Genomic DNA, 23,376 nt, shown 5'->3' with positions numbered 1-23,376 from the left:
GCAGCGTAGCCTCTCCTGTTGACGTGGGCAAACGTGGAGAAATCACTGTTGGATTCCGCCGCGCTGATAGGATAGACCTTTTCTTTATATCTCGCCAATCATTATATTCAGAGCTAACAATTTCTCTTTATATCAGACTCAAGCCGAAAATACAACAAAGAGAGCTTCTCCTTTGACCGCGATCATGTAATATAGGTTACCCAGATTAGTAAAGAAGTATACACCTCCCCTTCCCGTAATGAGTACGAGGCGCCGGCTGTTTATAAAACCCAGTATATAACATATAATAATATATATTCTGAGATTATCATGCTAATATATTTTTCAGATATTATATTTATAAAGCAGACCAAGCAGCCTTCAACATAATTCCCAAAATCTGGACACCCGAGGAATAGAAATATAACCAGAGAGTATGGAACCAGAAAGACAAGAAGTAAATTAATAAATACATCAAAAACCTTCACGAGTATCCACTAAGCTCTCTCCGTTTCTCGATCATATTTCATAGTAGAGATCGCAGCTGTCAGCAAATGCTTATTATCCTGGAACTTGCCAATAAGAAGCATTTCACCATCCACTATTATAAGAAGGAGAATGTTAAGATAAAGATTATTTATTATAATAGCTGACATCCTAAGAATGAGAAGGGGAAACAGGCTGGTATTTCTGATAACTGGGTGTTTTGTATGCTTAATCTAGTATTCCAAGTATCCTCTATAATTATTTATTGTTAAATTCAAAATATAACTTATAAGTTATCCTTTTAATTCCTCTTTTTTATTCTATTTTTAGGACTGGGGCTGGTTATATTAACATGCTGATTAATATGCTGCAGTTATATTGTGTATATTCGAAGACTATAATACAGTCTGCTTCGGTAATCAGGGAGAAAAGAGTGTATAGAATCTCTATGTTCCGGTGTGATATAGAAATAACCAGAAGATAGGATTACCGTATATCTATTCTACGATCTCGTTTCAGCTACTAGCTTATTGATTACAAGAACATACATTGCTACGAAATAAGAAGATAAATAAATCTCAAGAAATCCTTCGTATAGTTCGCAAGCTGTAGTAGCATCATATTGGTGGTTTATAACGGCCAGTATAGTAGTTGTAGGAGTTCCATAGGGTCCAAAGCCGCATCGGTACCTCAAATATGTATATAAGTTGATGCTGCCCGTTTCCTAATGTTTCATTTCGGCCCATTATCGAAGCTTTACGATAAGGGTATTATTTGGCTCTGGTACTTTTTAAGTTCCATGACTGACTGCAGTTTAATATACATAAAAGATTCATCCACAGTATAACCCCTAGCTGAACAGTCCGCTGTTTGTAGCAGGCAGGGGGGTAGAAGAGGGCGTGGGAGAAGCAAATGTCTCTACATCTTCATCCGGACCACCGTCTCCAGCAGGCTGGAAGATCCCATCGGTGTTTTGGCAATGGCTCACATAGTTGACTGTCACCTTACAGCCATTCGACAGCAGGGCGTGACCACATATCTTGCAACCACCGCCAGAGGATTGCATGATATGGTCATAGTGCCTGGATTAATTGTAAGTTTCTGTCCAGCATAACAGCTTAGCTGCAAGTGGGAAGCGACTTACGCTGCTAGCTCAGCCCCTGTCATTTCACAGTTATCCCCTTCGACAAACACACCGCATCCGAATCCGGCATTCATACCATCCGTGTAGCACGTTCCGGAGTTTTTGTCTTTCTTCGTGGTGCTAGACTGATGTTAGTGGGGTTAATGATTCGTCACGTAAGGATCTTCTTACCCATAGGTTACCGTGCCCAATAGGTCATCCTTTGCTTTGTCGCAGAAGCTCCGTAGGTTTGAAAAGGTACCACAGCGGGAAGAGCCTTTACAGTTATAGCCGGTTTCCGACGCGAAAGCAGTCGTGGATGTGGTCGTCGAGGTCGTCGAATGCGTGGTTGATGTACTCTTGATGCTGGAGGTGCTGCTGGTGCTCGTCGACGAGTTGGTGGCATAGGCCATGGAATAGTAACTGCTCAGATCATTCATGATCATAGTCCAGAGGGCGGGATCTTCAGACACGGTTGAGTCAACTGCAGTAATCGTGCCTTCCATCAGGCCATCCCCTGTAATTGTACTGGTTATTGTTGAAGGATTGGCCGAGCATGCAGTGATAGTGGAGCACTGGCTGGTGACGGTGGTTGTGGAGTATGTAGAGGCTGGAGTGACGAGAGTGCTGGAGATATACTCCGTGCATCTGTCTGCCTCTCTTGAGTCACAGTCGGTGTCCTCCGAATTGCACTTGTCCCCGTTGCATATGCCGTTTTTGCAACCCGGCCCACTGCAGCTCACCACACGGCAATCTGGACCGGTGCAGGTATGCGTTGAGGAAGAACAATCGAGGCCGGTACAGCCCCAGGAGAGGCATTTCCGACCCAAACATTCCCCGTCCGCATCGCTTCCACTATCATCATCTCCACTATCATCTCCATCATCACCGCTGTCATCTCCGTCATCGCCACTATCATCCCCGTCGTCACCACTGTCATCACCATCATCTCCGCCATCATCTCCGCCATCATCTCCGCCATCATCTCCGCCATCATCTCCGCCATCATCTCCGCCATCGTCTCCGCTATCATCTCCGCTGTCATCTCCATCATCTCCACTGTCGTCTCCATCATCACCACTATCATCTCCATCGTCACCAGTATCATCACCACTATCGTCACCGCTGTCATCACCATTATCATAACCAATGCAGTCGCTTCCAATACAGCCATGATCCTGACAATTGCTCCCAGTGCAGTGCCCATCCTTACAGTCTCGTCCAGTGCACGCAGTAGGGGTGCAGTCCTCTCCCACGCACACTCTGTGTTGACAATCAGAGCCAGTACAACCCCGCTCGATACACAGCCCGTGTCCTGTGCACTTTCCATTAACACAGCCCGGACCCGAGCATTTATTTACTGATGGCGGGTCAGTGTCCAAGGGATCGATGAAGCCCGAGGAGCTATTTCTACCGCAATCCGTTAAGCAGGGCCCATTACAAAAGTTGTTGCACTTATGTCCACAGTTGGCAGTGCATGTTGGACCTGGGGGGCTGCCTTGGTTGAAAGTGATGTTCGGGTAAACTGTGCCCCCGGTAGACCATGGCCACGGAGGGATGTTGATAACACGTGTGCCCAGTGGCGAGTGAGAGACGCCTGTTTCATTCAACGGGTTGGGGTCGTCTATGACTGTCACTGGGGGTAGGTCGATGCTGGGGATTAATGATCCATGTGTAGATGTCACGTGTGGATTGGTGATATTCCAATTGTAGTAGTATATGGTCCCGATGGTCACTGGAGGCACAGCGATGTTGGTGGGCATTATGTAGCGGGTAGTTCCCGTGCTAACGCCAGTGGATGTACCCGAAGTAACGGTTGTCGTAGTATTCCAGACAACTTCCAAGCTTGTCGGATATGACTCCGGCGAGATCACTGTCGGGCTGCCAAGGATATCTTGAGGAAATATGACGTCAACAGGCGCTATGGCGGTCACAGTTGGCGAGGTGAGCACCTCTGGACCAACATAGAGGACGCCAGTGCCATCGCTGCCCCCATCGGTATTGGCACCACCCATGCCGGTGTCGCTGGAGGACATGTCGTTCGGATTCTTGAGAGATCCAGGCCCACCCATGTCGAGAGCCCAGCTGAACAAGCCTCCTAGGCACTTGCTGTTTGCAAAGTCCGCCTTTTGTTTGAGGGTGCGGGCATTGTCAAATGAGACCCTGATGACGCGTTATTGACAGATCCACCATGTTAAGGAGCGGTACAGACACTACTCACCATTGGTTCCCACTCCAGGTCATCCAGTTCACCCCTGCAGTTTCATCATATTTGACATTGACCGAGTAGTCCTCGATGATGCGATTAATCTCGTAGTCGGAGAGGATTCCACTAGTTTGGGTGCACTCCCCGGCAACGCCACCACCAGTGCTGTTGTTTGCGGTATTGAAGGGACACCCCGGAGTATCGCACGAAGGGTTGGCCAGCGTGAATGACCGTCCGTAAAAGCCTAAGCCGAGCAAAACCTTACTAGGGTCAACTCCATTGCGCCACAGAAGATCAAGTCCTGCGGAGATTTCTGTGAATGGAGTCAGCTTGCTGAGAAACAGTAGCCTATTAATACATGCCAATGGGAATCCTTACCGGTAAGGTTTGTATGCGGGTTCACGTCAGAGCTTGTCCACTTGCTTTTGCCGTCCCAGGTACCATGAATATCATACGACATGAAGTTGAAGTAGTCAACGTAGGGCTCCATTCCTGTGACATTGAAGCCTTTCAGGTACCCTGGGGCCCTGTCAGTCTCAATGGTGTACAGCAGACGTATTACACTAACTTAGCATAGGAATACTCACAGTAGGAAGACGGTATGGTGCATGTAAGACCGTACTTTGTTCCCAGCGCGTCCCTCAATTCGGAAAGAAATGTCACATAATCATCAGTATCGGTGGATGCACCACCTCGATCCTCAGCAGCGGGGTATTCCCAATCAATATCGATGCCGTCAAACCCATACTCGGACATCATAGAGAGAGCTGAGTCGATGAATGCCTTGCGCGCACCTGGAAATTGTACCATGTGGGAAAATACCTCGCCTCCGAGGTCCCAGCCCCCTACTGAAATATAGGTCTTTAAAGACGGCTTCTTGTTCTTAAGGGCAGTGAACCTGGACCAGTATTCCTTATCTTTGTCGTGGGTCGTGGTGATAGTGAAGTCAGATGTACTGATGCCAGCGAAGGAGTAGTAGAGGTGCTGTTTACGGAAGATGATTAGGTGAATATCAAGATAGGAGGGGCTAATTCAAAGAGGCGTACAGTCCACGGGTCAACATTGATGTTCTCGGGCAAAACAACATCACAGGGATGGGTTGGATTCCAGCCTTCATAATACCCAATGTAGACAGCATCGCTGGATGATCCAGAACAGGTACTATTATGTGAACTGGTCAGTGAATGTTATGGTAACAGAACGTGTCAGTCCTTACGGTTCTTTGATGGCGTCGCAGCCATTCTGGCATCCAGTGCCGCAGAAGTCATCCGTAGTACCACAGAAGCTAGAGTGTATTAGTAAAGATCATATCTCCCAATGAGAGTGTGTATATACCCATATTTTGAACAGCAGACATTCAGAGGACAGCTTGCTCCAGGCGTTGCGGCATATTCTGGGAGTCTTGTTAATGGAGCCCAGTTGTACCTTCCCAACAGCGCGACATACCTCCGCACTCAGCTACTGCATGGCAATCAGAGACACAAACATCATCTCCACAAAATTCTGATCCAAAACCACAGGATCCATATTTGAACAACACCCAGTGTCGCATGGACTAGTTGCTGAGCAGGAGCCCACGGCTGCTTGCGCCGCCGGAAGCACGCACAAGGCGCAAAGCAGTAGCCACCACGCGTTTGTTGGCCGTTGCATTGCAGAAGTCTGCACACAGCATAGTCAGGTCTCTGGCTGGAGAACGCAGGCTATGGCTTATTACCTATTATCTCCAAAAGCTTTTATATCAAGCTAAGAGGGCAATCTCAGTCCAGGGGCGCCCCCTTACCTTGTCGCTGTTCACCTCAATGGACATAGTAACGATACTAAGAGCCGTGGCCTAATCCACTCCCTCAAGTCTTCCGATTTTGGTGAATGCTCTTAATTTTGCGATATCGGACAGTAGACAGTTCGATGTCCAACCACTTCGGCTAACGGTAGCCGTCGGCCACCGACGGAAATTGGCTGCTTGGCATAAGCACTAAGCCCTGATGTATGAGGGTCCGGGTCCTTCCGATTCTATTTGAGAACCCTGAGGGAGCTAAGCGTCTAGTGTCAGGCTCTGAGAACGGTTATCCGCCGAATGATCCCCGTGTGGGGGACACTAAAGGAACGGTTCTTGTTGTCAACTCCACAGCGAGCTGTTAGCAGTGTAACATAAGGCAGGGTTCAAGATAAGAGCATATGCAGGGGCACAGCTATTTGAGGTAAATACTCAGAAAATGGCGCACCGGACCACTCTCCGTATTTCAGTCCATTTTTCAGCTTTAATCTATATCCAGTCTCCGCTAGGCCCTCCGTCGGCATAGTCCACATCAATTGGAGGACCTGATACCCCGCCCGACTGCTGTTACATTGGGAGTGAAACCCTTCCAATGAAATATGGCAGCATCTGCACAACACTCTCTCCATTCGAGTCAACTGGATATCCGTCTTCCGCGAGACATCAGGAGCAATATGCATGTTCTAATGCTGGTGACGGGGATCTGGAGGATTGTCGGAAATTTGATGCTCATAAGCTCCGTAACAAACCGGTGATCTACCAGGAAGGTTTGAAGGTGATAGGCATAGGCAGGAAAAGGCGCGGTTTACATTTTCAATACGTGTAGCATTGAGGGATTAGCATGGCCATGCCTGACCTGCCTTTAGAAAGGAGGGTATCATCCAATTTGTTTTAACTAGTTAGCCTTATTATCATCTTGTGTGCGGAAATGACTTTCTCCCAAAGTTTTGTCAATCAGTGATACAGTCGCTCATTCAGACAGTCCATCCGCTCACTCAGACACGATCTCCTTATTCTGCGTTCGTTCGTTCGATTATTCATTCGTTATTACAAATTGATTCTATAGTCGACTCACACTATGGTCAAATGGGTCGCCACTGTAATGAGCCTGTTCTGGGTGCTGTTTCTCTGCCATGCCCTAGCATTCCCCTTCGAGCCGTTTCCCAGCGAGGTTGAAGTTGTTCCCTCCGCAAATGGATCCGATCACGCCCCGAGGCATCTGGCCAAAAGAGCATCACGATACCCTCGAGTCAAGTACGGCTCTACTTGCAGTGTGACACAACAGGAGTATTTAGAGACCGAGTTAGATGAAATTCAGACCATGGTAAAACCCTTACACAGCTTTGCCAGATCTCGAGAAGCCTAAAATTCAACGCTTACAGCTGGCAGATGACCCGTGTCACCGGCCAGCTTCAGATAATGCGAGCAGTTATCAGGGAGAAAGAACAACCTGCAACCTGGGACACCCGATTCAAGGAGAATAGCCGGATTTTAGGCTCTTGGGCCGCAATGATGGGGAGGATCAGATTTAACCATGAATTTGAACTCGAGGATAAGACACCAAATCTAGTACCATGGCGAACAACCTCCCAGAATATGCAGTTCACGATGAGTTGGGCCATCCACCCCAAAAGATCAACCTATTGAAAGAGACCGATTACTAAAGATCCTGTCTTAGGCGTCTACAACCGTATTCGTAATGTCTTGCGGGACCGAACGCTGTCCGTTACCATCCACTGTGATGATACATTCTATGTCTTCGATAAGGACGCTAGCACCACAGACGCCCGTTAGTTGTTCAAGCTTAGTGCCAGACTTCTTGGCTAACGCACAGGTCAAAACAAGGTATATATCGAGACACCAGATCGACGGAAACCCCGCTTTTTACAAAGCTCACAAGATCCGGAAGACTCTGCCACGAGGGTGGGGGCGGCAATGGATGGCAGATGTGGAACAAGGTCACTCTAGAGGACGAGATTTGCATCTGCCCGAGAGTCTTCGACAGGGCAAAGTCATCACAGACCCTGAGCAGCTTGGAAAATACCATGGATAGCCTGAGAGGGCGAGACATCGATGACATTAAGACATTCACCGCTGCGGGCAGCTTGTTGCACGAGCTATCCCATTGCCAGAGTATTCTGGGAGACGACGCGACAGAGGATCTGTCGTCTCACCTAGGGCCGCCATACCCCGATATTGTCATCCCGGGGTATCAACGAAAAGGTGTTTGGACACTTTCGAAGGCGGACCCCCGCCAGGCTCATCGGAACGCAGGTAACCCAGCCCATTTGTACTACTAGTAGTAGTAACCATCGTTGCTTTTGCCTCTTGCTGACAGGCTGGCCAGACAGTCTCACGTTTTTCGCCCTTGCCTTGTATTACTCCGCATGTGATTGGTCGAAGGGTATATGCGGGGCTGAGCTCCTACCGTTTGGGTTTTGGAGCAAGAAAATGCATCGCTATATGGAGATGGATTATGATACTTAAGTTAGTTTAGTTAGGCACTTGGTTGGTCAGCCGTAACCTGGCTGACTACGCCATACTAACTAAATGCTTGGTTGGTTAACTATTTAGTTAACGTAACTCGTACTATTTAGTCAGCTAGCCTACTCGGGCGATCGGCCCAACATATATAATCCTGGTGCTTCCCCTGCCATCCTTGGGTCAATTACCTGCAAGCAACCTGACTATCAATGATGGCATCGTTAAGCCATCTTCCCCTGGAACTCATCCTCTCGGTAGCTGGATACTTGGCCACCCAACGCGATATCAGTCATCTCATGCAGACGACCCAACGTCTATATCACACGCTACACCAATTCCTGTGCGAGTACAATGTCCGACATGGTGAAAGCTCGGCCCTCCCATGGGCTGCCCAAAAGGGAGAGGCTCGCTTGGTGACCAAACTCCTCACTGCCGGGGCCAACATTGCGGCCTATTCTCCCTCTCCCCGATATGTGAAGAGGAAGGTTAAGAGAAGCAGGGACATCGACCCTTGGGCCAAGAATAACCCTTTGTTATACGCAGCCCAGGGAGGCCACACAGAAATCCTCAAAACACTTCTTGGGGAGACCCGCTCGGGCCAGGCAGCATCGCCGGCACAGTTACGATCGGTTCTGCATTGGGCGCTGCGCCAGCACGATGAAAAGCTAGTTGAGCTAATGTTTGCCCACAAAGCCCCCTTGGATCCTGCAACCGAGTCAAGCGGGGCCCCGTCGGCCCTCGGGGTCGCCGTGGCCGCCGGCTATAAGGCCATCCTCCCCCGACTCCTCGCTCTTGGGGCACGTCCGGGGCCTAATGAGTGCCCATGCCCAACCGAGCGGGCTATTTCCACCAACCAGTCTGAAGTTATGCGGCTGTTGTTAGATCATGGTTTTGGTCTTCACGGCGATGATGCAGTGTGTCACCTTGCCCATAAAGATGACCGCGACACGCTTCTGCTTTTGCTCACATACGGTATGGATCTCGTGCAATACGGTTCAGCAGCCCTGTTTACGGCCATTCGAGACGGCCACTACGAGATGACTGAACTCTTGATCGATAACGGGGCGATCAAGGATGTACTTTGTGAGCTGTATCCACAGTCTGGCCTCATGCTCGGTACTGAGTATAGCGCGGTCGCTATTGCTATATTGTATGAACGGCTTGAAATCTTGAGGCTCCTCCTCGACAAAGGCTTCCTCCCCGGTCCACAGGACTTGAAACTTGCAACTGAACGGAACTTTATCGAGGCTGTGCCGCTTTTGACACCTTTCGCAGAACGCGACCTACACCACGGCCACGTTATCAACATGTGGCACGCCTTTCAATGGGACCCTAATAACCCTAGACCCAGGGATGGATCCATGTGGGATATTCAATCTCGCGCTCAGGGAATTATTGATACTTCTGGAACTAGAGAGCCAGAGCCAGTAGATTTGTGGAATAATGCTGTGTCCAACCATAGGTTCGAAGATTCTGACGGTGACTACAGCTCGGAACTTGAGGAGATTTGGAGGAGTGAGAATAAGTACGGTATAATACATGTCTGTTAGTCAATCACAAGATAACGGAGGAATAGGCGCAGGAACTATTCGAGTGTATTTCTGTATGACTTATCTGGATGAGGAGAAGGGAAGTCACATAAGGCGGCCATGTAGGTACCAGAGGTGGGAAGTAATGGGGTGGGTACCTGTACAGTGGACAGCTTCAAGGAAAAGGCCGGGGATTTCTTGGCAATAATCGCTTGATGCAAATGCCTACGTTACAGACTAGACTATCGCATGATCCTGTGGCACTATCCGTAATTTGAGGGCACGGTGGCATCAGGGTAGATTCGGCTATGCGGAAGTTGATGGAGAGCCGAGCAAGGTAGCGAGGTAGTAGCACTAAGCGAACTAATGCAGGTGCTGCAGGTGGGCAATTTGTGGTAATCAAACACCCTTCCAAGTCTACTTAGGCATTGTAAGTTACGGAGAGCCGGCATCGGAGTCCGACCGAGCCATATGTAATATCAATGGCCATGGCCCCTTAGGTCTACATTCCCGACCCTGCCCCTACATAGACGACCAAGGTAACTGAGAAGCTTCAGCGGTTGAGTAACATGATTTCCAGCCCTTTCCTCAACCTCGTAATATTCGCATCGGCCTATGGACTCGCCATCAATAAGAGATTCGATAATGGCGACTTCCCAACTGGTGACACCGACCCCAATGTTACCAGTGCATGTACGTACTGGGCGAACTCCATTAGCTCAACAGATACTTGTGCGGACCTTGAGAGCTACTATGGCATTACGGCCACACAACTAACTTCCTGGGTAATGAGACCTTCTGTTCAACGCAAATATGGCCAGGACTAACGGGTGACAGAACCCTTCTCTCTCACCTACCAGCTGCGCCCTCAAAGAGGGATGGAGCTACTGTGTTAGCGCGCCCGCAGTAACAACCACAGTCTCATCCACCAAGGCAGTGTCTACAGTCTCTTCCTCGCTCCTGTCTACTACCACGGCGGCACCTGCTTCAGGTACGACCACCGGTGCGGGTAGCCCTTCCCCGACGCAAAGCGGCCTGAGCTCGAGCTGTGACGCGTTTTACTACGTTGAAGCCGGTGATTCATGCTGGGCAATTGTCAATTCGTACGGCAACTTTACGCTTAATCAATTCTACTCCTGGAATCCGTGAGTGCCCACCACTTAATTTACACTTTTTCCATCAGCGGTTGAACAGACGCACAGGGCCGTCAAGTCCGACTGCTCCGGCCTACAACCGGACTATTATGTCTGCATCGGTGTCGCCGGATCCACCACAGTAGCCTCGCAGACGACGCTTCCTGCTACCACTACTGCTTCAGCAGCTACCTCTACTGGGTCTTACCTGCCTGAGCAGACGGTAATCGCATCTAACTGTATAACTCTCTATATGAATCATCCCCGCTGACGGTCAAACTAATACTAGCCAGGTGATAAATATTACTATGTTCAACACGGGGACACTTGTTCTGACATTGCTACCAAGCACGACATCACCCTAAACGACTTCTACTCCTGGAACCCAGCTGTAGGAACAACCTGTAGTGACCTGGAGGCTGACTATTGGGTCTGCGTAGGTGTTTCTGGTGAGTATGCCCTGAGCCCCCACAACTACTTTCTCCATGTAGAGCTCTATTCAAGGTGAGCTAATGAACTCCAGGTGGTGCCACCGCAACCACCACAACATCTATCTCCACATCCAAATCAACTGTCAGCAGCACAACACCCACCAGCAACGCTCCATCTCCCACCCAATCGGGTCTAGTAGGTGACTGTTCCACCTACTACGAAGCCAAATCCGGAGACAGCTGCTGGTCCATTGTCAACGACAAATACACCTACCTAACGACCTCCCTCTTCGAAGAATGGAACCCCGCCGTCGGATCAGACTGCAGTAACCTGCAACCGGGATACTATTACTGTGTGGCCACGCAGAAGCAGGCGCCAATGCCCGACACGATCGATACATGCAAGAAGTGGCACTTGGTAGCGGACGGGGATAATTGCTGGTCAATAGAGCAGGACGCAGGTGTTACTGCGAGTCAGTTCAATATGTGGAATCCATACGTGGGTTCTTCTTGTGCAAATTTGTGGTTGGGGTATTGGGTTTGTGTGGGTGTTTGATAGGTCTTAGGGCGGGGGCGGTATGGGGGTTTAGAGAAGACCTTGTTGCCCTTATTAGCCCAGAGTCAATAGTTATTTCAAGGTCTTGCAAGGGTGGGGGATCCATGGCCCGGAGTGAATTAACTTTCTGCAACGTGGGCGATAACTGCAGAGAAAAGATGAGGGTAACGACGGTGAGATCCAGAAGGCTTACAAACAACGTGCAATAGCCACCGCAATCTATATGTTGGCGTCAAAGAGTGGTAGACCAGTTCTCGCTGAAAAAATGAATAAGAAACAAAAACATACAACAGAAGGGATTCGCTGGTGGTCACCCACCCAACTACTAACCTCCCGGCGTGTGGCTTAAGTACGGCTGAGCGGACGGGAAGCCCTGTTTTCCACACCCTATGGTCGTATGTATTCGGTGTTTCTGTCCTACACTTCATAAGGACAGGATGTTATAAGGTAACATACCCTTCCTGGGCTGCAATACCAAGGCTTGTTGGGGGTCCAGTCTAACAAAGCTCAATCTAGTCCATGACACTCTGTCTACGATTGCTCTGTTGCAACTACACATGTTTGGGTCGTTGGCATAGCGGAATAGACATGTTCATTCCAGTAAACAGTAATCTCTTGGAACTACTTGTCACTAATACATGGATAGTTTGCTGAAACGCTCCATCCAGATAGTTGTCGTGAGCTACGTTGGGTATTTGGTCTTCCAAACGACGTAAAGTTGATTCCTATAAGCAAACGGTTTCTTGCAGGAATACGATGTCTTTAGTCTTTCGTGCTCGACCAATATATGTTTGAAGGATATGATATTAGCGAGCCTGCAGAGATCTTTGTTTGGTTCGCTAGCGATTGTGGTTTAATGTACCCTTATTTGTTCCCTAGTTGAATTACCGAGTCATTCAACACTGCCCAGTACCACGGTCCCAGTCTAACAAGATTTCGGCAGCTAGATCATGTTCAATAACTGTAACGGAAGAAATGGTCCTCGATGTCCGTGATATCCTCGGTATGCAAGACGATCTCGGCAGAAGTGCGGGTGTCCTGGTCCCGCTTGATGTTTTCGGCCCGGCACAAATACCAATAAAGGGCCATAGCTAAGACTAGCACACACCACGTCACAATTGCAGTTACGACTCCTTCGAAGAACCTGGGCGCGGATTTTGTCTGCCAAAGCTGCGGGCCTGCGATACAACCAACACAATAGCCAATGAAATACATTGTGTTTGCCATCGCCCGCTTCGTGTTTCCTTTCACGTTTGACGCGCTCAGACTAAGAAGAATAACCATCACATCTGAAATACAGGACGCCTGGGATCAGGAGTAAGCACATGCTCTAGACTAAACAGAGTAGACGAAACCTACTAGCCAAGAGGACACTATCAATCCCCAACCTGTAGTAAGCGGAAGCTTCAGGAGAAGGACGTTGCCAATCAGGGGAGGAATTGAAAGTAGAATGACCACTAAGCTTCGGTTGTTCGGAAGAAGCTGGCAGCCAAGTACACCAATCCAGATCGCGACTATCTGGACGGCTCCTGATGGTGATGTATACAACATCGTTTGATATCTATCGTAATTGAGGTTTTTGATAATCAAGGAAGCAAACTGACTTGTGTGAGCTTTCCCCATCGACGACAAGTTAGAGAACAAACATACCGCTAGGACGGGCGACTGCATGGTGACGAGAATACCAAAAGCGAAGATAAACCACGCCCGGACATCCAATAAAGTCTCTATCACCTGTGCTTTGGAGAAATTGGTCCTATCACCTCCTTCTCTGTCTTCTGCCATTCTTGCCAGTAGAACCTCTCGCTCCCTCTCCGATAGGAACCATGCTTTTTGAGGACCAGTAGGTACTAGAAAATAGAAAACAACTCCGAAGGCAGCTGTAAGCGCACCGCAGACGAGGAAGAGAACCCTCCACGGTTCCAATCGCGGGTAGTGCTGTTTGCCGATTCCGTACATAAGCAGGCTTCCAAGGACTTGGGCCAGGCCGTTCATTGTGACCCAGATGCTGTAGTTGTATTCATGAAGTAAGTAAAATGTACTGTCAATGAGCTTTCCTCACTTTGCTTTCTTACCCTACTCTTGAAGCATGTTCCTTTTTCCTGTACCACATACTGGTGAGAGTCACAAATGCTGGAGAGACAGCCCCTTCCGTAACCCCAAGAAGAAATCTTACGGCCCCGAACCCTGCAAAGTTTGTCGGCGCCGCAAGGCACATGCACACGGCACCCCAGAAAACGCTGTTCGTGAACTCAGTCAGAATCTGACGCATTTACTGCCGTCAAACGTGGACTTACATCGTTGCACCGACAAACTTGGTAAGAGGAAGCCGGCTCATTAAGTATATGAAGGGATACTCTGCAACTAGTTGACCTGTGGAGACCATCAGTTTTGTTAATCTAGTATAGAACAACAATCACTCTTACCGAGATAAAACAATGATGAGCACCAAGAATACTCGGACCCCTCTAGCGAAAGATCATCAATAAGCCCGAATACCGATGCGTAGCTAAGGCTCTGCTTGTCGAGATCTTGGTTTGTCAGCCTAGGCAAACGTTGATTCCTCATTCTGGCTACGTACATTGAAAGAAAAACACCAAGCACATCTTTGGAGTGGACGTTAGCATCGATTCGCCCTCATAGGATAAAATTACCAACCAATGGTAGAATAAAGCAATCGATCTTCCTAACTACGCGTTTCTCTTCCTCCGCTGAAAAATGTAATCGAATAGTCCCGACATCGATGTTTACATCTTTCGATGTACTTGGGTCCGTCGTCTTTGGTTCCACTTTCATTATCAATATGGGTGGCAAAATTTTCGCAGCAATCTGTTGGTGAGATGGTCAGAGAAGGGGGAATACCTTCCCAGTTATGCAGGGCCAGTGTAGCTATGCTGTCGCCCAGTGCGTTGTACCGTCCATGATGTTGGCATGCGGGGTAAATTCCCGATAGCTGAGATATGATAGACTATTCTCGGCAAATCAGAGTTCGTCTCGAGTTTCTGCAAGCACAAGACAGGTTTAGTGCTCGGATATTCTCCGTGATATCTTCATGGGATATCTGCAGCTGATAAAGATATTGCTAGCTTACAGACCTAACGCAGATCGAGGGTGCGGCTCGCTTGGAGATGGTTATGATTCAGAATTCGCTCCCAAGCAGTCGATGGGATCCATAACTTGAGGAACCGCTACGCCAAAAGCGATACCCTCAAGATGATATCTGACATTATCAAAGAGATACTTGTTTAGAAGTCCGCGACACGAAAGGTTCGCCCATGCCTAAGCCCAGTATCCAGTTTGACCGCCCGATTTGGACCATGCCTTTCCCTCCCATGTAGTTCTATGCCTATTTTTGGGCATGCAAACCCCAGGAAGCTATGAATGTATATGTTTGTCCTCAACCTACAGTGACTTGGGGACGGGTTTCTCTCAGAGAGCGACGGCCTTGGATTGCGCAATGAACAACCTCCAGCCAAGACGTGCATGCCATGTAAAATCACCCAAGGATCTAACCATACCGTTTTTGAGAAGATACTGGATGACATCGACAACAATGAGTACAAGATACTGCTTGACATATTCGATCGTACAGGCAGAAATACCAATCATCACATCACCACATTGACAAGAGCTTGATTGACGTGTGTGAACAGCCCATCTACAGTTACCACACTTCATCGTTATCAAGACGCCAAATGTCAGGATCCCATCCTGTTGCGCTTCAGGAATGAACCCTCCGGATCTAAACCACAAGGTTATCCGGTAAAAGACTAGAATTCTGAGTCAAATATTTTTTCTTCTTTTCTTGGGTTTTAATAAAATAATCGAATCAGTATTATGAAATAATATTTTACATTAAAGAATCAGATACAGGCTTCTACTTAGAATCTTTTATGTAGTTTACTTACAAATCTACATATTTTTACATTTATTCTGAATGATACTATCATATATACAAATTACTAGGATATGTTGATAAAGACTTGATTTTTAATAAATTAAATAAATTATATTAAATTGGCAGCAGGATCAGTTTGCTCGAAACGCGTTGTTTTGGGGTGGTCGGGTAGGCAGTGGTGGTCGGGTCGCGCGGAATGACTCTACTGCTCTTATCCTCGGCCGACTATGAGCCGATCTAGCCTCGGTTTGAAATGGATACTTCGCTATCAGGCTTTCCCGGCACAAAGATGAGGGGTATTATTAAAGATCCTCGCTAATGTAACCCAGATGCCTATTGATTCAACACACAGTCGGGATCTAGTTCTGGGTGAATTACTGTGAAGGAAGTAGCATTACACTTCCATCCTGAGTTATCTGAACCGAATTACAATCTTTCGTTTGCATCTTGTTCTGACATTTGGAAATATTCCGGTATGCAGTTACATGCCGACTCAATGAGTAGCAACAATCCGAGCAAGCCATGGTTGCCTCGAGCCGCAGCCCCGGAAATCATATTTTACAACGCCAATGTCGTGGATGTGGACGCAGGCGACATTATTTCTAACTCTGTGGTGCATATCAAGAACGGACGTATCGTGGAAGTATCGTCTGGCGATGTGGCGACGCCTCCAGGTGCAGTGGATCTAGAAGGCCAGTATATCTGCCCTGGATTGATCGACTGTCACGTACACATTACGGCAACTCCGGGATCTCCATCTCTTAAGGATATGTTTTCTGCAAGCCCAAATACCATCGCGTATCGATCAACCTTTGTTGCACGCGAGATGCTACTTCGAGGATTCACCACGGTCCGCGACACCGGTGGCGCCGATTACGCTCTGCGTGAAGCGATAGAGGAAGGCTTGGTTGCAGGTCCACGGCTATTTATCGCTGGCAAAGCACTCTCGCAGACAGGCGGTCACGGGGATTTGCGCGCCAATTATCAGGGATCTGAGTATAAATGCTGTGGTGGGCACACCCCGGAGCTAGCACGAGTATGCAATGGTGTCCCCGAGTGTTTGGAGGCTGCCCGGGACGAGCTCAGGCAAGGAGCAAACTTCTTAAAGATAATGTGCGGTGGTGGTGTAGCGACACCATCGGATGCGCTTGATATGCTGCAGTTTACCGCGGAAGAGATTCGTGCGATCACGACGACTGCCAAGCAGTCCAAGACCTACGTTACGGCACATGCCTACACTGTGGATGCTATCCGCCATGCCGTTGATAATGGTGTTCGAGGCATCGAGCACGGGAATTTCATCGATGAGGAAACTGCGGCGTATTGTGCCAAATTGGGCGTTGTCTTTACTCCAACCTTGGTAACTTATTATGGCATGTCCAAGCCACCCTTTGACAAGTTCCTGGATGACTTCAGCCAGGCCAAAAATCGACAAGTTCTAGCCAGTGGTCTAGAAGCTTTGTCAATTTTGCACAAAGCAGGGGCGTCGATATGCTATGGCTCCGATCTCTTGGCTGGGTTACATCCTCTTCAAAACCAAGAATTTTCGATTAGGTCAGGCGTTCTGAGTTCAAAGGATATCTTGAAATCTGCTACTGTGAATGCAGCACGGTATCTGGGGATGGAAGGTCAACTCGGGTGCATAAAAGAAGGCAGTATTGCGGACATGCTGATTCTGACATCTAATCCTTTGGAAGACATCACGGTGCTCGATCGCATTCAGGATAACCTTGTAGCTATTCTCAAAGATGGTCGTGTTGTTTCTAAAAATGTGGACTGGCTATCGGTTGATCCCTTATATGATACTCACCACATCCAGGACTAGTGACCGAATCTTATATTAGGGAGTCTTCTTCACATCGAGAACCCCGCGGCATTTTGGCCAACAACTTTCTTATCGAGCATCTAGTGGCATCCAAACTACCATTCAGCTTATTATTCTGCATGGCGCAGTTACATACACTCAGAATCAACACCTAATTAAAGTATTTCCCACGAATTGCCAATAAGTCCCGCCTACCAAGATCAGGTTATCTATTTGTTCAATTTCTATTTCCTTGATACGACCGTTTATGTATCCTTTTGACGGTGGCGAGATTTCCTTTGGGTATATTTATGGAGGGCTACCACGTAGCTATTACACTCGAACAAATGTTCTTCGGACAGAGATAAGCCAAACCAGTGTTACTAGACAGATAATATGAGATTTTCATCCTCGCTAGCTAGGCCCCTTCAGTCTGATGTAATTCTTAACACATATTTCACGGCACTAGCCTTCCCAGCCTTTAAATTATTCAGAGCAACTTCAACACCCTCCAGACCACCCGGAATGATCTCATGTGGATGAGCCTTAAGCCAACCCTCACTCAGCCCCCTGGTCATCATCCGCGACCACACATAGGCGAAGTCCTTGTCATCTCCATGACCGGTTCCCACGTTGCTAAACTCAACCCGTATTGTACCAGGCAATTGTTTAGGTGCCTCCGGCGTAACGATCGACACTGCGCCCGAGGTCTGGTCCAGAACCTTCTCAATCACCTGGAAACTCGATGTCTCCGTAACTGCATCTAGTGCATAGCGAAGATTTTCCCCGGCAGGAATGGCATTTAGGATGCCCTGTACAACGGCAGATTCACCATCGCGATAGTCAATGACGACATCGCCCTTTTCACTGTTCATTAGACTCCTAGCATAATCCATGCCTCTTCCAGCGATACCAATGACAGGATGAATGTCTGCTTTCTGTAGCAGCTTGATTGCAAATGATCCGACGGCTGTTGCAGCACCGTAGACAAGAACTCCGCCTGGAGGCTTGGTGGCCCAAGATTTGTTTCCGAACCACGGTTCAGGTAGGCCTAACCGTGCAAACAGTGCAAGAGAGGCGGTCAATGCTGCCAGTGGGACAGTTGATGCTTCCTCAAAGGAAATATGCGCTGGGATGTGAAGTGTGGCGTGCACTTTCCCGATGGCGTATTCGGCGAAGCTCCCATGCGGCGTCATGAAATCATGGAAGGCGGCTACTCGGTCTCCGACTTTGAACTCGGAGACGTTTTCGCCGATTTCATGGACATAGCCAGCAATGTCATCGCCAGTATTCGTTCCGTTAAATACATCGAACCAGTCGGGAAATTTCCAGTCCTTGGGGTTCGTGCCGCTAACGATGACTTTGATCAGAATTTCGTCCGGTCCCGGTTTGGGTATAGGCACAGAGTGGGTTTTGACTTCCATTGACCCATCCTTGCTGAAGACAAGCGCTTCCTTCATTTTGACAGGTATTGGTACGAGGAATCAACACCGTGAGGAATGGATGGGTTGGTAGTAGGGATAAAAACGATCTTGATGAGCAAGGGCCTGATGAGCGATGATATGTGGGACATGGTTGAGTTTATATATCTTCGATCTACCACTTAGACCTAGACCGCCGCCACAGTATCTGCTGGTACATAATGTAACCCCATATAGCATGCTTGGTCATGATTTTTATCATTTTAACTCAAAATAAACTTCTTTCGCCTTCTTTTAAAAGAAGATGAGCCATCTTGTCGAATGACGATGGAGATACGCGCATGCGATTATCCCAACCGAGCTGCCATGATCCACTGACCCACTTTGTACGCTAACCACAAGAAGAAGCATTAGTCGCCAAGACTCATTAATAATGGGGATTTGCCGAATCTCCACCGCCTTCCCTCTTCCTTCATGGCCACATGACCCCAAGTGTCTCGGCTTCTCTTCCTGGTTCTGCCGGTCCCGTCATGCTCGCTCCTCCGCCTTCCCGCGTAATGCAGCATAGGCATCATGAAAGTGAAGAGCCGCTCAGTATGTCAGAACTGTCGGCAAAGGAAATATACAGTGAGTTTACATCGTCATTTAGTCACCGCTCTTCTGCTTGGATCTTTTTAGACTAGCATTGGCTAAAGTGGTCTCGCTCAGTGTGATGGAAAACGCCCGGCCTGTTCTCAATGTGTATTAACCAAGAGAGACTGCCCGGGATACGAAGAGGTGACTTTTCTGCCACCCAAGACTGCTGGACAGCCGGTCATCGTTTCGGGACCACCGAAAAGCCCTATATCACGTGAGACGTCGCTATCACGTTCCAGATCATCTACCAGATGTCTTATGCTTAATCTCTCGGCATTCCGATGGTCGACAGATGAAGAGTTCTTCGGTTTAGTTACGGAGTACTTCACTCCCCAATATTATAGTCAGGAGCAATATGTCCGCACCGACGGCCACGGCTCGACCCTGTGTAGCCCTTGGCTGGAAACCGTCCCTCTGCTTCTAGACGCAAGCAGGAGTACACCTCTTCTGTCAGTGTCGCTCCGAACTTTAGGCTACTCAATTATCACCAAGGGAAATAGAGACCGTAGGAGCAATCAATGGGATCTCTGTCGCGCACAGTCATATACGAAAGCTGTGCGTTCATTGAAAAATAAGATCACCGAAGATGACGGTGGTTGCAATGAATCCGCTGCTGCTATTATGTGCTTATGTCTCGCTGAGGTAGGCTGCACTTTCATTCCGTTCGGCCAGAGAGAGAATGGCTACTGACAGCTCCAAGTGGTTAGTACCCACATCCCGAGAGGGCTGGATCGCCCACATCAGAGGTATCGGCCGGATGATGGAAATGTGTGGCCCAGAGTCATTTGCTAGACCGGTTTCGCACCAGCTCTTTATCGGCTTCCGGCCGCTAGTTGTACGTATCAAACATATTGCCCAAATGGCACGTAATCAATCGGTTACAAGCGACTAACATAGACCTAGATCCTGGAGGCGTGCATCTCCCGTCAAGATACATTCCTGTCCTCACATGAGTGGCGGACAATACCGTTCGCGCTCCAAGAACCATCGCCATTGCAAACGCTATTAAGTCACGGTTCTATCCTGCCTTCCATTTTACAGAGAGTCCAGTCTATAGACTCCCTGCCTCTCAAAGATAGGCGATCCGAGTGTCAAAGTATTCTTGCGGATCTAATAAATACTTTGCAGGAGCTTGACATATGGGAACAGTCTCTGCAAGCTGCGATAAATGGTCCACTATGTTGGCCAATAACAACGTGTTCATCTCCGGCGAGGGCTAATAGTGCGGTAGAGGGGTCTTTGTGGTTTTACAGCCTTCCAATTGCCACATCCTTGACGCATTTATGGGCCTTTCGTGCAGTGTGTTTCAGTCAGATAGCACACCTGTTATCATCAGATCCGACGCTTCGCACGGAGGCAATGCGGACTTGCCTGAACGTGTCTGAAATGGAGGACTGTCGCCAGCAAACTTTTGCCTTCCACAGAATGGTTTGCCTGAGTATGCTCTATTTCAAACAGAGCACGTTGAGATTCTACGGTGCAGCGGCGGTCACCCTTCCGCTAAGAGTGACACAGATGGCCTTGTTACTGCTGCCTGCGGATTCGTGATATGCGGCCTTTTTCTCTGGTGAGCATGGTATCTTTTCAATTGATCAATAGGGCCTGATGCTCCAAAGTCCGGCTCAGAATGTATCCCTTATTATTGCCATTTTGCCTAGGGCCAAACAAAGCATTTGATGACTGGATGAAGGTCATCCTCTCAATAATTTCGTGTTTTCGATGCAACTGGCTGGTTAATGCGGGTACATACTATCAGGAGTGGGAGTACATAATCTGTGAAAGAACTGAAAAGTGATTCCCGGCCAAGTATCCATGCTTATACATCCCACTTCAAGTACCCCTCCTCCCCCATACCATAATATCTTACGGAAGCTAAAATAATAAACCAGTCCTACGAAATTCTGAAAATACCGCAGGCAACCCCACGATTAGCTCCCATGGCAATACCTGAAAATTCAAAAAGGTCTTTTGAGGCATCAGCTCCTGCTGGTCTTTGTGAGTTCGTACTTCGATGGCGTTGAAGTCAGGGGCGCCTCCCTCTCAGATTAGGTGGGCTTCTCGATCGTCGGATTAGGGTCTGCCTCCGAGTAGTCTGGGGGTCAGAAAAATATCCGACACAGGAATAGGCCACGGCTTACCAGACGTTTGCCATATCTCACAGGGTAGTAGCTCCATTCTTCATGGGCTGCCCTGATTACCATGGCCAAAAGGCACTCTCGAAGTGATCCAACACCGGAAGTTGAGATAGTACTTGCGCTAATTGCCTTAGACACGGCAAAGTGCGTATCATCAACCCTTTTCAAGAACCAAGTGTATTCATAGACCGTATAAATGCCATATCGGCAGTAGTTATCGTCCATGTATCGGGCCAGCTGACCTATCATTACGAAGACCATAGTTAAAATACTGATTGAGACCACCCAGAGAAATATAATAGAGACTCACCCATCTTTTGAGACATGAAAGTCTTCCAAGTTTCATTCTTTCCTGGCTGGAAACCCCAGTGAGTTTTTACTTCACAGAGTGCCCGGATCGTATGCCTTTGGCTCTCAACCAAGACAATGTCTGGAATTAGAGTACCCCTTTTCCCGCCTTTCGGGTTCACCTCATCCTCGCTCTCATCACGACCATGCTTCTTTTTCTTGTTACCCTTGCGCCTATTTACGCCCCACTGTGAGTCGCCGAAGGACATACCCAAATTTAGAAAATTTACTACCTCACCTACGGGATGCAGGGCGTTTTCAACGAAACGACCCTGCACCCCCAGTTCATTCGCAACGCCGAACGTCTCAGTGGGTACAACAGGCATAAAGGGATAATGATTCCCGCAATAGGGATCAGACAGTTGCTTGGTGCTTTGGGTAAAATCTTCCCAATCCAGGAGTTGTTCTGTTTGCAGTCTGAACTTGGAACCGCCGGGTTTCAACGTGCGGTACTCCTTTTCGGTGCGCAAATGCGGGATAGGGCCCCAAATGCGCTCAAGGTGGCCCCGTGGCAGTATTCTGTTGGCCATTATTAGATTCTTTGTTTGAGAAAAGCTATGTTCCACGTCTATTGCCTGAAGACTTAGCCAACCGAAACACGAGGCGTGGTAGCTCCAAGATCAAATGACCGATGATTACGAAGTCTGCAACAAAAAGTAAATTCGTTTGCTCGTCGTTTTGCGTAGACATTGCTATTCACATGTAACTATGGATTCCCATGGATGGCTTCATTGAAAGTGTATTCACCGAACCATCATCTGTTCGTAGGGAATATATCCCTTTCCGAGCTTTTCATTAGAACAAAATCATCTCTTCTTAATTCATTACGGAAGCCCTGGTCGCTAGTTGATTACAGCTAAAGTTCAGCTATTCTACGCCGATGCCATTCTAAAGTAGACCTAAAGGTTCTTTGCGATACAAGTTTCGAGGATTACATCCTACTGAAGGGGTCTAGCTTGCGAGGTTAAAAAACCTCATGTTATCTGTCTAACACTGGTATAACTTGTCCGAAGAAAGTTTGTTCGAGTGTAATCGCTACCTGGTGGCCCTCTAAGTGGCCTGCATTATGAAATGCTCCAGCAGCCATTTCGGTCATGGATCACAGTCATCCGGGCGAACTATACCAACCCAAAATCTCGGCACCGTTCAAGGAGTCACACAAACAGTCTCTTCAAGAAAGCAAAGGCTTGGACAGATAGACAATTTGGATTTTACATGCGGGATCTGTTGGTATTCTGCGTCTATTTGACATAAGCCATGCACAGTAGTGAGTCGAACGGTCGTAACGAGTACCAGAAAATGCTCAATAAGAAAGTTATTGGCCACAAAGCTGCAAGGCCTTCTGATGTAAAAGCAATTCCTCGAAGTGATATACCCAAAAAAAAAAAAAAAAAAAAAAAAAAAAAAAAAAAAAAAAAAAAAAAAAAAAAAAA

General features: G+C 48.0%; 8 protein-coding genes across 8 annotated transcripts; 4 read left to right on the top strand and 4 right to left on the bottom strand.

Annotated features, from left to right (window-relative positions):
• Positions 1-1,315: 1,315 nt before the first annotated feature.
• On the bottom strand, positions 1,316-5,444 carry BDQ94DRAFT_185385 (uncharacterized protein; the record flags this gene model as incomplete). The annotated part of the gene is made up of 11 exons (XM_026774865.1): positions 1,316-1,547; positions 1,610-1,729; positions 1,781-3,751; positions 3,810-4,107; positions 4,173-4,313; positions 4,382-4,778; positions 4,856-4,955; positions 5,011-5,079; positions 5,130-5,187; positions 5,241-5,285; positions 5,330-5,444. The coding sequence occupies 11 exons, from the start codon at positions 5,442-5,444 to the stop codon at positions 1,316-1,318; spliced, it is 3,546 nt and encodes a 1,181-aa protein (XP_026629229.1).
• A 1,202-nt stretch (positions 5,445-6,646) lies between these two features.
• Positions 6,647-8,055, top strand: BDQ94DRAFT_167826 (uncharacterized protein; the record flags this gene model as incomplete). Its single annotated transcript, XM_026770904.1, has 5 exons — positions 6,647-6,892; positions 6,958-7,180; positions 7,247-7,357; positions 7,414-7,842; positions 7,916-8,055. 5 exons carry the CDS (start codon positions 6,647-6,649, stop codon positions 8,053-8,055), a joined length of 1,149 nt encoding a protein of 382 aa, XP_026629228.1.
• A 209-nt stretch (positions 8,056-8,264) lies between these two features.
• Positions 8,265-9,602, top strand: BDQ94DRAFT_157744 (ankyrin repeat domain-containing protein; the record flags this gene model as incomplete). The annotated part of the gene is made up of 1 exon (XM_026768798.1): positions 8,265-9,602. The coding sequence occupies one exon, from the start codon at positions 8,265-8,267 to the stop codon at positions 9,600-9,602; it is 1,338 nt and encodes a 445-aa protein (XP_026629227.1).
• Positions 9,603-12,655: 3,053 nt separating this feature from the next.
• BDQ94DRAFT_167824 (major facilitator superfamily domain-containing protein) lies at positions 12,656-14,307 on the bottom strand (the record flags this gene model as incomplete). Its single annotated transcript, XM_026770903.1, has 7 exons — positions 12,656-13,006; positions 13,061-13,300; positions 13,352-13,709; positions 13,777-13,941; positions 13,999-14,074; positions 14,128-14,232; positions 14,283-14,307. 7 exons carry the CDS (start codon positions 14,305-14,307, stop codon positions 12,656-12,658), a joined length of 1,320 nt encoding a protein of 439 aa, XP_026629226.1.
• A 1,788-nt stretch (positions 14,308-16,095) lies between these two features.
• BDQ94DRAFT_185380 (uncharacterized protein) lies at positions 16,096-17,424 on the top strand (the record flags this gene model as incomplete). Its single annotated transcript, XM_026774864.1, has 1 exon — positions 16,096-17,424. One exon carries the CDS (start codon positions 16,096-16,098, stop codon positions 17,422-17,424), a length of 1,329 nt encoding a protein of 442 aa, XP_026629225.1.
• A 266-nt stretch (positions 17,425-17,690) lies between these two features.
• BDQ94DRAFT_138723 (zinc-binding alcohol dehydrogenase family protein) lies at positions 17,691-19,125 on the bottom strand. Its single transcript, XM_026765291.1, has one exon. The coding sequence runs from the start codon at positions 18,861-18,863 to the stop codon at positions 17,832-17,834; it is 1,032 nt and encodes a 343-aa protein (XP_026629224.1). The 5' UTR covers positions 18,864-19,125; the 3' UTR covers positions 17,691-17,831.
• Positions 19,126-20,487: 1,362 nt separating this feature from the next.
• On the top strand, positions 20,488-21,349 carry BDQ94DRAFT_138721 (uncharacterized protein). The gene is made up of 2 exons (XM_026765290.1): positions 20,488-20,528; positions 20,582-21,349. The coding sequence occupies exon 2, from the start codon at positions 20,820-20,822 to the stop codon at positions 21,006-21,008; it is 189 nt and encodes a 62-aa protein (XP_026629223.1). The 5' UTR covers positions 20,488-20,528; positions 20,582-20,819; the 3' UTR covers positions 21,009-21,349.
• Positions 21,350-21,505: 156 nt separating this feature from the next.
• BDQ94DRAFT_167821 (uncharacterized protein) lies at positions 21,506-22,473 on the bottom strand (the record flags this gene model as incomplete). The annotated part of the gene is made up of 3 exons (XM_026770902.1): positions 21,506-21,541; positions 21,599-21,837; positions 21,906-22,473. The coding sequence occupies 3 exons, from the start codon at positions 22,471-22,473 to the stop codon at positions 21,506-21,508; spliced, it is 843 nt and encodes a 280-aa protein (XP_026629222.1).
• Between the last annotated feature and the right edge of the window lie 903 nt (positions 22,474-23,376).

Source organism: Aspergillus welwitschiae (assembly GCF_003344945.1).
Source record: "Aspergillus welwitschiae strain CBS 139.54b unplaced genomic scaffold BDQ94scaffold_7, whole genome shotgun sequence".
NCBI classification, from domain to species: Eukaryota; Fungi; Ascomycota; class Eurotiomycetes; order Eurotiales; family Aspergillaceae; genus Aspergillus; species Aspergillus welwitschiae.
The sequence above is the reverse complement of the archived record's forward strand: the minus strand, read 5'-3'. Positions and strand labels throughout refer to the sequence as shown.